Source organism: Bombus bifarius, unplaced genomic scaffold, assembly GCF_011952205.1.
Source record: "Bombus bifarius isolate JDL3187 unplaced genomic scaffold, Bbif_JDL3187 scf7180000008161, whole genome shotgun sequence".
Taxonomy (NCBI): domain Eukaryota; kingdom Metazoa; phylum Arthropoda; class Insecta; order Hymenoptera; family Apidae; genus Bombus; species Bombus bifarius.
In genome coordinates, this window is record NW_022884483.1 from 453,108 (window position 1) to 466,430 (window position 13,323).

The following is a 13,323-nucleotide window of genomic DNA, read 5'->3' on the forward strand; positions in this document are numbered from 1 at the left end:
ATTGTTATTACTAAGGAGAAATTATAACCAACATTGTCGCTGTATTTTTAGGAGATATTTTAGATTTGTAAAATTAAAATTTACTTGTAAAATAAATTACTACGTGCTAATAATAAATAAGATAGAAAGAAATAAGTGAAAACACTCAGCATCCGGATTGAAATTCCGTCGAAGACGTCGGAAATTAATACGAAGAATCATTTCGAACGATATTGTTAGCGTAATCCGCGCCAGACTGTAATCTTCGAATCCACGAACGAACAGAAGTTTCGTGGAAACTTGGAGTCCCACGGGGAAAAACGGCACTCGCGTCGCGATAAATCGCGAAAGATATATAGAATAACTTCTTATTGCGGCTTTGGTCGACCGACGTAAATCTTGCCGCCCTTGTCATCGCTAATTCTAACCGTGGGGTTCGTCGATATTCGCTCGTTGGTTATATCGGTCATTGATGTCCGACAGAGGGAAAAGTTTTAATGAAAACGGTGAGCGTGAAATTCCTCATAGCCGCGATGAAATGCTTTACGACCTGTTGAAGAAGGAATTATTATGCTGTTCGTGTATAGCTCTCGGAGAAAGGAAATCGATTATTAGAGCAGGGGATGGGGCTTCGCTTTTTTCGGATCCTCGGTTGGCAATTGTGGAATCTGTTACCTTTGAGAGATCCTGGTAAATTGATCGGTCGACGTAATTCCGTTTATATTTTGTTTCGTACTTGAGCGCTTTCTTTGTACGCGCAGTCCGAAGAGTAACGAGATCCGATTTTTGACAAATTATCGTATCCTTCATAACGTACCACTTTCATTTCATATCGTTCTTTGAAAAATTCTCTATCATTTCTGCTGGCTTTCATCGGTTACGTTCTGTAGTTATCACGTTTGATCAAAGAATATCGATCAAAGCGTTTTTCTTTTTGACGATTTTAACGAAGAACGAAATAAAAATGGTTTTTCTTTTTCGTTATATATAAAATTCTTTTTGCGCGATAGTTAAACTTCTAAATTCTCGACATTCAGAAATGACATCAAGCTTCTGCAAAAATCGAAGAAAAGATAAATCTGTAAAAGCTTCTCGAATTTTGTTACACCGAAAGAGAATTTTTCTCTTTGCCACTTACGATTGACTTCGCTATCGTTTCCGACTAGAAACTTTTTGTGAAACGAATAATCGGGAAGAAACGCCGTTTAAATATCAGGAAGAGGAAAATTGTAGAAATTCGTTTCAGATATGTCGACGCGTGCATCGTGTAAAATCATCGTTATTTCTGTTCTGCTGCCGTTCATCACGGTGGTGGTACTCTCATCCGCTTATAAAACAGCAAAACAATGGCGGAGAACGCCAAAACTCCATTACGGCTTTTCACCGGAAAAGTGAAATCCCGGAAACGCTAGATACTCGCGAGCTTCCCATTTCTGTTTGATAATACGCGCATATCCGAGCAATCGATTGTACGCTTTTCGCTGCCTCCCCTTTGACGCGAAAATTTAATTGAAAAGTAGGATTTCGCGTTAATTTCATTTCTTCGTTTGGTTCTGGTGACCATTTAACCGAGAAATCGAACGTTCCAAGTGGAATTAATATTTCATTAATGATAAAAACACGTTTAGAAGAAGATATTTATAAATTACAAGTATTTTAGAATTAGGTAAATTAGAAAGCTGTAGGATTTGAATTATGTAGTTTTTTTTGTTAATAATAAGCCGTTGATTTTAACACTAGAATTATCAAATCCATAAGAACCATTGGTTTCGATCTTTTTTCAATTAAAATTGCCATAATCATGCAACAGCTCTTGGTCAAATTTATATAGATCTTTCCTGAGATCGAAACATAATTATATTAGGTTGTCCGAAAAGTTTTTTTCGTTTTATGAGGAAACAATAGACGCACACCTTTTTTTGTTTTATATTATTTTGTCGAATTACGTACGATCCATTTTGTTCTGTTGAGATGAACACCGTGACATTTCACAGACTTGGTTTCACGTTTGTACGAAGGTGCACTGTTGTAAAAAACACGTTTGCGAAAGAAAGACACTTTCCGGACAACCTGATACATATTTCATTTTCACCGTACCATTTTGATTACAATTAATCACATACATCATATTTACTTATACACCAGAGACTAGTTGTTTTAGCGTTAAACGACTGGGATTGTTTAGAGGAAATGAAAGTCACGATATGCTTGCGTAATATCTTTTATCTGAACTAGTGAATGAATAAATTTCACGTGGTCGTAGGTAAATTATAGACTGTGGAGAAATAATTTAATTAGATCTTAAAACGAAGAAACAGATAAATTAATTTGTCACGGTAGGAAACTGTATTCTCAGAAACGTGTTAATTTTAGTAATAGACTTTTCACGAACAATCATTGTTAGTTGATAAGTACAACTTATATTTATAGAACAGGAATACTGGTACGCCTTCATTTGTCTCGACATTTCTCACTGACGCACGAGATCGTCGGAGAATGTACAGCTATTTGATTACCATCCCATGATTGATTGCCTTGGTTAAATAAACGTGTCTCGCGTCGAGTTAATGTCAGATATTATTTAAATGAATTATTAGCGATCCTGGCTCGCCAGACGGTTCTTGAACTTTCTCAATTTATATTTAGACCGTGTCTCGTCTCAATTTATTCGCATTGAACCGTGTCAATTGCTTTAAAATTGCAATGCTTAGGTGACGTTTTGTTTCAAATCTCAAGCTTTCGAACGCTTAAACATTCCAGTTTTTCAAATTGTTTCTAATCTTCAAATATTTAAATTTTTCAACTTCCAAGTTTGTTCGCATTTAAATTTTCAGACAGCTCCTGGATTTCCAAATTCTCGAATTCTCGCATTTTTCAATTTTCAAGCTCCGAAATTTTCGAACTTGAAAATTATCCAACATCCAAATTTTCCAACACACAAATCTTCAGACCATAAAACTCTCGAATACTCAGGTTTTCTAATATCGAAATTTTTACGTATTCCAACCTTCCAATTATTTGTAAATCAAATCTCGTCACATTTCAAACGCGACACTCATGATGGATATGCTTAATTAAATGATACACTTTACTATTATTATTATTAAAATGATACACTTTTGAGGGACACTACAAGTCACCGTATTTTCCCTCGAAAAACATATCGGATATCGCTGAAAAGAGTGACCTCGCGACGAAACGTGATATATTCAATTTGCGTTTTCTTTTTTCACATGGTATAGATCCATTAGATTTCACACGGCCGGTACCTTTTCCCCTAAATATTTTCCTGTTTGGTTGAGAAATGGAGTCGATATGGACAAACACGCGAAAGAGACGGTCAGAGAGCAGGAGATGAAAAAATCGGCGGACAAATATTCCAATGTTTTTTATGATATGTTGACCAACGTACCCAGTTGGTTCGGCCTGTTTGGCTAGAAAAATAGTTTATGTCCAATCGATTTTCCGACTCGTATTCTGTCTCCTTCCCTTGTCGATGGTGGTTGACGAAAATATTCATCGCGTTCGAATTTTTAAACAAATACTGTTCATCCGTTGGACGTCTACGATGAATTACCAAACTTTCACGTTTGATTTATTTAATCTTTAACAACGAAACTTTTATACAATTCGCACTAAGATGTAAAATATTCTTATTTCGAAAGCGTAAAACATACCTATACTTGGTAATTACATTAAAAAGGCCACATCTCATCAATTTCCTCTCCGAAAGTGCTTTAACTTTAATAATTTATATGCTACTTTATGGTATGTTATTACCAGAATTAATTGGGAAAATTGTAGTTACAATATTGTAAATGTAAAATCTGCAGATTGGCGATGTTTCGTCCGGTGACTCTTTGCTTGGCCCGGAATATATCCCTCGCTCGAGGCAGCCACTCCCTACGTCAATATAATTAGTTGGACCGTGATAATCATAAGGAGCTGTCGTAAAACTAAGCATTTCGATCTGACCGTTAAGGCCGTTGAGTGGTACAAACCACCTTCGAGTCAAAATGTTCCTTATGGTTATTGCTTCATCAAATAAAAAGTGGGGAAACGTGGATTTTCCCATTTTTCCCCGGGATTTTCATTCGTAAGAGACCGGTGGTGGAGCAAGAGTTTTCCTCTGCGATAACATCGTCACCGAACTTCACTGGATCTACGACTACAGATCAGTCAACATCTCTGCACTGGGTTCACTACTTTAACTCAGTCAACATATATTTATTAACTATATCTACTTTTTATAACTCATTAACTAATTAACATATACTCATATATGTAGTATCGGGGAGAAGGGCCCAAGAAACGTCGAGCTAACTACGTTATCAATGCATTACCGGGTCCTTCAGGTAAATAGCTTTGCCGAAAAGACCTACGTGACCCTGGCTACGAGCGTCTGTAGAACACGTGTGCGGTGGGCCCAGCAAAAGACAATAGAGTGCTAAGACGGGCAGAGAGTGAGTGAGAAGCAGAGTGCGAGTTGAGCGGACACGGAGTGTGAGTCGGCGTGCGACGATATCGTAGTCTGTCCTTTTGTTATCGAATATCACTCATTAAAATACCTTAAACTTTAAACTCTACCATCATCACTTATCACTTACTCTAAGAATCCACCAGTTACTACATATTTTTGGGGGCCCCTCCGGGATTTAGAGTGCCAAGTGACAAGTGAAGAGTTTAAGTGACGGTTTATTCGTGAAAGTGGTATTTGAGAACAATGACTGACTACGATACAGGAGAAGCAGGATTGACCGACGAGCAGGTGGTTCAGATGCGAACATCTGAACTAAAAGACGAACTGAGAAGACGACGGCTGAGACTAGCGGGCAGAAAACGCGAGCTGGTAGAGCGACTGCTTGCTGCGTTACGTGTAGAACGGGAGCATGGTGCACGAGGAGGCGACCCGGAGGATGACGACGATGATTCAGAAGAAGACGACGACGACGATGAGATTAGCGTGGTTGGGGACCGTTTGGACGTTAACGGCCCAGGAAATCGCAATCTCAATAGGCAAGACGACAGAGTTCGGGTAACTCCAGTGTTAAAACGACCGAGGCAAGACGAGCCTAGGTGCATGCTGCTAACGTTCAGAGACGTAGAGGACTCGCTAGAGAAATTCAGCGGGGACGGTCTGCCGAGTGTAAGTCGATGGATCGAGGACTTCGAGGAAATGGCGAAAGTGTGTGGGTGGTCAGACATCCACATGGTAGCTTTCGCTAAGAAACTACTCACGGGCTCCGCTCAATCCGTCGTAAAGCGAGAACGATGCACGAAGTCCTGGATAAAGCTGAAGGAGGCGTTAAAAGATGAGTTCGAAGACGCCGTGACTGACCAACAGATACACCAGGAGTTGGCAAATAGAATGAAGAGACCAGACGAGAGTCTGCGACAGAAGTCGATATACCGTCGCAAGTCAGGTATATCGTTCAAGGCATTCCCGACGAGCCTGCGAACAAGGCTATGTTGTATGGAGCCAAGACCATGCAACAACTAAAAGAACGGTTGAAGCAGTATGAAGAGATGAGGGAGGACATGAAGGCGAAGACAGAGTTTGGGGGACACAAGGAGGATAAAGGAAAACGATCGGAAGTGCGAAGCCGGCCGAGGCCAACAGCGAGTGATAATAGAAGATGTTTCAATTGTGGCAGAGCGGATCACTTAAGTGCTAAGTGTCCGGAGAAAGGAAAAGGTATGAAGTGTTTCAAATGCAACGAGTTTGGACATGTGGCGGCGAATTGTACAGCGCGACAAGTAAAGACTTACGTAATCTCAAAACCGGAGAGGAAAAAGTACTTGAAGGACGTGTCTATAGATGGCTGCAGGTTTGTTTCGTTAGTGGATACAGGTAGTGACCTTACGTTCATACGATCGGATGAGTATGCGAGGTTAGGATCACCACCTCTGGGAAACTGCAAACTTAGATTTGATGGCTTTGGTTCCGCTGGCAATAGTACCTGGGGCGAGTTTGCAAGGGTAATGACGGTCGGCGGGTACGACTTTACTGTCACCCTGCATGTTGTCTCGAATAAGGTAATGACAAGACACAGTCTACTCTTAGGTACCGATTTTTTAGACCAGGTAGAGTTGCGAGTCAAACGGGGCGAGGTGACCTTTTTACGACTCGACGATCAGACCGACGGTCACGAGGACGCGCCGGATGTACTGAGGGTAAACGCGGTAGAACAATCCGACGAGATCGACTTGTCGCATGTACGAGAACCTCATTACCGTGAAGCCATTCGGGATATTATTAAAGGGTATAGGCCGGAGAAGAAGCGAGACGTCGGAATAACCGCAAAAATAGTTCTGAAAAGTGACAAACCGGTGGCGCGAAGACCGCGAAGGCTGGCGCCGTCGGAAAGACGTTAGTTACAACGATACATTAAGTACGCGACTTATAAGAGTAGAGACCGACATAGATATGTTGACTATTCTAAGGATACAGAATAAGTGAAGTCTTACTGACGATACTGTGTCTGAGGAAAGCTAGGGGTGGGGGTATCTAAGGACAAGGGACGGAATTTACGACAGGAAATACTCGCTTGGTCCGAACGACCTTAACTATAAAAATGCCAAGGCCCCTGGTAGGCACTTAAGACTATTGAGGGTGCGCGCCAGGGATATGCAGGTATCTGGATCCGTGGTGTATGGCCTGGTCTCTGATATGAATTGACGTTACAGAAGCGTGGACAAACGAGGGTGTCATCAAACCGTCAGACTCGGAGTATGCGAGTCCGATAGTGGTAGTCCGAAAGAAAGATGGCTCCATCAGGGTTTGCGTCGATTTTCGTGAGCTTAACGAACTCATTGAATGTCCACATTTTCCGTTGCCGTTAATTGAATACGTTTTAGATGCGTTGCAGGGCGCCCAGCTTTTTACAACAATAGATCTAAAAAATGGGTTTTTCCACGTAAGTCTAGACAAGGATAGCCAGAAGTATATCTCTTTTGTTACGCCCACGGGGCAATACGAATTTCTCAAGTTGCCGTTTGGTCTGAAAATTTCCCCTATTGTCTTCCAAAAGTATATGTCGAAGATCTACAAAGAACTGACGGACAAGGGTATTGTCATTGTGTACATAGACGATACCATTGTCCTTGCAAAGAATTTAGAGGAGGCATGGGAACGCTTGCAAATGGTCGTAGGATTAACTGGGCAGTATGGGCTGGTCATAAATTGGAAAAAATGTCGTATTATGCAGAGGAAAATCGAGTATTTGGGACACATAGTCTCGGGAAACACCATAAAGCCGTCCGCTCATAAAACCAAGGCCGTTGCAAACTTTCCCAAGCCAACGTCGGTTAGAAAAGTCCAGAGTTTCTTGGGACTTACAGGATATTTTCGAAAATTCATTAGAGGTTACGCGAAGATTTCCAAACCCTGCAACGGCCAGAGAGTCAGTCGAGAAGCAGAGTGCGAGTTGAGCGGACACGGAGTGTGAGTCGGCGTGCGACGATATCGTAGTCTGTCTTTTTGTTATCGAATATCACTCATTGAAATACCTTAAACTTTAAACTCTACCATCATCACTTGTCCTTACTCGAAGAATCCACCAGTTACTACATATATATTAGGTCATCCCATAAGTTCGTGCCGACTTTTGTGTATACATTTCATGTGTCGATTTATAAACATACGGCGATAAGGGACCAATGCACTTGAGCTTAGCTGATCGAGAACAGGCTAGAGCAGATTTTCGTGTATATAAGATCGTAATATAGTGAACACAGTGACTTCTAACAGTAAAAAATCATGAGTGAAATGCGTATCCATTTTCGACATCTCATGTTATGTGAATTTCGGAAAGGAAGTTCTGTAACAATTGCCACGAAAAACGTATGTGCTGTTTACGGAGAAAATGCTCTTTCATCTCGCACCTGTAGGAAGTGGTTCCAACGTTTTAGAGCTGGGAATTTCTGTTTAGAAGACGAGGAACGCTCCGGGCGTTCTCCTCAGACAGACGAAGATAAAATTCGGGATCTTGTTGGAAAATCACGAAGTTTGACAGTACAAGAGATGTTCAATGTTCTGAAAATACTTACGACAACGATTCATAGGTGTTTAAAAAAAATAACACATATAACCGCTCGAAAAACGGCACGAACTTATGGGATGACCTAATATATATACGCAACATGCGTAATCATCTTGTCTAGAAGTTGTTGGAAATACATAACATATTATAACCTGTTACCTCAGCGTTATAATTACTTCAACTACCTCTATTATCTTAAATGAAATAGGGGACCGATCAGTTTCGTGGCGTCGATTGTATATCGTAACGGGAATTTACGACTCCCGTTGACGCGCTTCTTGAGATCGCGTCTCTCCACGAACGGTCGACAAAACAGGCGGTGTTACACGTACAAGTGAAGTTATTCACAGTAAAATCGATGAGGCATGCTGATATTAAATAAAATCACAAATATCAGGAAGAAGATGCTGTGAAGCTTTTCTTTACCAAAATCTTCTTCGATGCACGTGAATCAGACAGCCCTCGATTAATCCAGGTCCGTTTGATTTTCTGCTTTCAGTCGTCGCGAAATCGTAACTCGAGGGGAGGAGAAGGTGGCAAGGCGGAAAAAAGAGCGATATTTTGAGCGCAGCGAAGTTTCGCAGTTGGTCAAAGGGTGAGCTAAGAAAGGCGCCGGAAGAATGGGGGAGAGCCAGGAAGGACAGCAGCCCCTGCTTCGTTCGATCAACAACGTGTCCGTGTCCCTCGTTAGGTTCATCAACATGACGACGCACAACGTCGTTCTCTACTGGATCGATTATCAAGGTCGGGCTGTCAGCTACGGTGTATTGTCGCCTGGCGATCGCCTTGACATCGACACGTTCGTTACGCATCCGTGGATCTTCGTCGACCAAGAAACCAGAGAAAGGTAGGATTCCTCGAAGATTCCTAAAAAATTCTTCGAAGATTCTTCGAAATGGAAAAATTGGATCCTCTCGAAGTCCGTTGAATTTCCAAAGGCACTTTTGAACCTTAACTTCCTCTCTACTTTTGTTATGTCGATCGTATTTGAAAGGAGCCATAGGGTCTGTTGCTTCTTCCCTTCGCGTTTTCCTGATTCGCGTGGTCGAATGGTAAAGGAACTTTCGAACGATCGAAACAGACGATACTATCTCCATTAATGCGGTTAGAGTTTGTTCTGTGGGGATCTGTGCGTTTTGTCCGGACGCTGAACGAAGAAAGAGTTGGTTTAAAAACGTACATTTGGATCTAAGCAAAGATTTTACGTGTTTAGATTTTTAACTAATAGTAAACGCGGTGAAGAAGAAACGTATTACAACAATTCTTAAATTCTAGAATTCCAGAATTCAGGATATGACAGATATAACGATCGAATAAGAAACGTGGTACTGCATGTTCGCCACACAAGAAAGTACTTGTACATGTCTCTATTGGAACTTGAAACGCGATAGCCACTACAACTTTGCAAGATTCAGCTTCATCAAGCGAAGCCAACATCGGTCTTCTCGTTACCAAAATTAAACTACATCACCGCTTCTCCCTCCATCTTCCAAAAACCGATACAAACCACTTCCCCAAAGTCCACCTTCCCATTCAGGAAAAGCTTCAAAACGCTACATCTCTTTCTTCGTTCAACGCAACTCCGAATTTGCTTCATGAACAACGATTAGACCATAATTATCAAGCGAATGGAGGGTAGCTGGCTGCACGATGGGGGTTTTTAGGTACACAGTGAACCAGAAGGAGGTGTTCTTCCCGGAGCCGAGTCCGTTGTTGTTAGTGAGACAGGAACGTCGCAATCCCATCAGGGTAGCTTCGCATCCCCGTCAAAGACGCGAAAGGACCGACGTCTTCATCACGCTACCGGTTTATACTCTGCGCGAGCTGTGTCTGAGGGCCGTCGGGCGTCGTTTGACGCGCGATGTACAGGCGTTTCAGCTCGAAATTCCGAGGAGCCTCCAGTACGAGCTCGCGATCATGCTGCTGAAAAACGAGAAAATAAATAACGCTCCAAACTTGTAGCGATCGATTCGTACAGCTTAGCGAGTGCCAGCCCGGTGTCTCTTCTGATCCCTGGATCTCCGCCATCGTGATATTCAGGTGACTCCGGTCGGAAGATTCTGCCAGTATAGCGGTTGGTTTGCCGGTGGTTTCGCGGGGAAAGCGTTTTCCGGTCTATTGGCTTTGAAGAGGAACTTACTTTGGATTTTCGGGGTTGCTGCGGCATAGCTTCAGGAAATTGGACTTGGAGGCTTCTCAATGGAAGGTGGGATATTTCAGGACGGTTTTTGGAGGATCCGTTGGCAACTCCGGTGGTTTTTAGGCAGCACGTAACGAGCTAGGGATTTTCGAACGATGTTAGAAACCGCGCGAGCGACTACATATCTGTTGATCGATTTATAGCGCCGTATTCTGACTCATAAAAGTATTTAAAAACTTAACATATAGGAATTATACATTTCGGAGTTCCGTTAGTGCCGTAACGAACACGCGAGTTGATATAACAAACCCGAAAGCGTCGTGTATGGTAACTTAAGTATTTGAACGCCACAACGTGGGAATCTTTTATAGATACATTACGCGAGTTATACGGAACGTTTCAGAATTTCGTTAGAATTCGTTGTAGCGAGATACGAGTATCTTGATACATTGTTAAGATTTGAGAACGATGAAAACGTGGCAGTTCGATTTTACATAGAAGACCAAAACAATAGATATTAAAATTGTAGTGCAAGTACACTTAACAGAAGTAAAAGAACATAAAAATCTGTAGAAATTTTATGAGTATGAAATCATGAAAATTCGTGGAAGAAACTTCCCCAGGAGGAAGTTTGGATTACAACAAAACTATATAGCAAATTCGCGGAACAAACGTTTGACTCGATCGGCACGTGTTTGCCTCGATTCACCGAAAAGCCACGATAGTCTGCTGAGTTACGTCGCTTCCCTCTCGAAACCGCAATACGTGTACAATGTGTACATACGTGTAATATATGTGTGTATTTTATCGCTTGAACGTTTCGAGCTTATCGGCGCGCGCCGAATTCCTCCAGAGCCTGTCCGCTTTCCGCGAAAAAACCACCAGTTTTAACAATTTTTAACCAGGCTGGTTCCCGAATCTATTTATCTCTTGTTTCGACAATCAAAAAAGCTCTTAATATTTGGAAAGAAAATTGTAACATTCAAATAGATTATGGATTTTCGTGACAAAATTTCTTACTATATGAAAATAATTCAAAATATAGGACCTGGGCAGATATCTGTTTCGTCTGTTAGGAACTGCGGCGAATATACTCTTTGTATATTTTGTACGCTTTTGTATAATATGCCCACTCTTCGAATATCGCCGCTTTTAAATTTAATCGATGATGGATCGTTTATCGTTTATACACGATATCAAACAAAAAGCTTTTTTCATCCTTTTCGATCTAATGAAACTTTTGGCAATAAAAGAGATCGCGATTAGATTGAAAATAATTCAACGAACGCAGTAGAGTTAAACGTAGAAAATATTAGAAACGTTGAAAATACAGTGTATCGTTGTTTCAGTTCTTTGATATCGTTTAATTCTTATCGTGCATTGTTATGCAAGTTGCACGTCTGTTCGAAGCGCAAAGAAAATTAAAACATTCCACGTGATTTCTGATATAATCGATAAACTATCCGCTTCGGTAATTGTCTTCCTCTTTTCTTTTATTTCTCTTCGTTAATTATAATAATCAATAAACTGTAAGTAATTAAAGTCTGATAAATGTAATTCTAAATTAATTGCGAGATTAAAAACGATCTGCGTTTGGTAGATTAATTAAAAGTAGGTTCTCGAGGGAACAAATATTTTACTCGTTTCCTTCGCAACTCATTTTTATCAATTTTTCAATTCGATAATAGTTTCATATATATAATTAGCCTACGGTCGAATGTTACTATTAAAGTATCGATTAATCGTGGTTATTAGTAAGTTTAATTTAAGGTACATAAAGGAACGAACTGTTGCTCCCGTAGAGATAGTCATTCATATTTTTCATATTCTATATTTTCGTAATGAAATCTCCTAAACATTCGCTGGTGTTCCATCGGTGGGAATGTTGCTACTTTTTAAGAGACTCCCTTGTGATAAGGGACATTGCGGTAATCTTTTATTAACTCGATGTAAATTACCTGACTTGTAAGTATTTTTACTCGTGAATACTTTTAAGGTGATTAAACGGCATGAGAAAAAATAGTGATTTATTGTTTCCTCGATGAACCTATCCATCGTTCTCTCCTTTCGTTTTTAAGCTTCATTTTCCCATTGGTTGCGGACCGGAAGATTTACGATTATCAGGAAAATTGTTCGATAAAACGTAGATGTAGGGAAAATCATTTGGAATGGGGAACGCCGTTGTTTGATTATTTAAAAAAACATTTAATTCTGTTTAAAAATCTTCGCCATTGAACAATTTATGTATTTCTATTCTGCTATCGTTTCAACGTCGATTCGACGGTTATGGGGTAAAACCGAACATCCAGGAGGAAGAAGAAACATCCAGGATAAACGCTTCGAACGACGAATCCAAACGAACAATTAAAATATAGAATCTTCCGAAGTGTGATTTTAATGAATGATTATTTTAAGGGAAGGGGTGTGTTTCATCGCCGAAATTTTGTAAATTTTATTTTGTATCGATGAAACAGCTACAAGATAAAATCAAGCATATCGGAGAAAAGCGAAGAGTGAAACTTTGAATGTGAAATATCGTTCTTCGATTTCTCTAAAAGCATAGTTAGTAGTCGTTTCTACCAGAAACTTAAAACCTAGATTTTCTGTCGTTGAAAAAATTATTCCTTTGCCGTACCTGGAAAAAAGAGTTACCTTGATCCATGTAATAGTCACTTGGTCTCTAATTAATCCCACCGACAAACAGATAGAGAGAAAGAGAGAGAGAGGGAGTAGAACATCGACAATCTCGGGTATCTATTCAATACCGAACTATCAGCATCATAAAAATTCCTGGTCTTCGATTTATCACTGTTTCGAACTTTCCTCGCTTCCTTCGATATAAAGGAACAAGGCGAAAATAGAAGAATGGGTTTGAAAAATATCCCAACTCCTCGAACAAAAGGAGAACGCTTCGTCTTCTTGTCCATCGATCGAGTTCGAGTTTCTCGAGCTTCCACTCTTTCGTAGAAAGTGTCGAAAATTTCCACGAACGAGACGAGGAAGAAAAAGTGAGAGGGGAGAGAGGAAGGAAGAGAGAGAGAGAAAAAGAGAACGAAAGAGAGATAGACAATTTCTTCGTGAAAATCGCAGCCAAGCAGTTGGTAATCCGGCCTCGTTTCCGCAATTCGTAAGTAGAGTTACGAAGTTATTAAACCGGTTCCT

General features: G+C 40.7%; 2 protein-coding genes across 3 annotated transcripts in view; both read left to right on the top strand.

Moving 5' to 3' along the window:
- The window catches only part of LOC117208723 (von Hippel-Lindau disease tumor suppressor), a 100,186-nt gene extending 88,003 nt beyond the window's left edge, over window positions 1-12,183 (top strand). For both annotated transcript variants that reach the window (XM_033450015.1, XM_033450016.1), the window contains exons 2-3: window positions 8,521-8,868; window positions 9,686-12,183. In XM_033450015.1, coding sequence (XP_033305906.1) covers window positions 8,642-8,868; window positions 9,686-9,983 — 525 coding nt within the window. In that variant the 5' untranslated portion in view covers window positions 8,521-8,641 and the 3' untranslated portion in view covers window positions 9,984-12,183. The remainder of the gene's footprint in view (window positions 1-8,520; window positions 8,869-9,685) is intronic.
- Window positions 4,703-7,427, top strand: LOC117208737. The gene is made up of 4 exons (XM_033450043.1): window positions 4,703-5,402; window positions 5,483-6,015; window positions 6,118-6,349; window positions 6,838-7,427. Exons 1-4 carry the CDS (start codon window positions 4,703-4,705, stop codon window positions 7,425-7,427), a joined length of 2,055 nt encoding a protein of 684 aa, XP_033305934.1.
- Window positions 12,184-13,323: the final 1,140 nt, after the last annotated feature.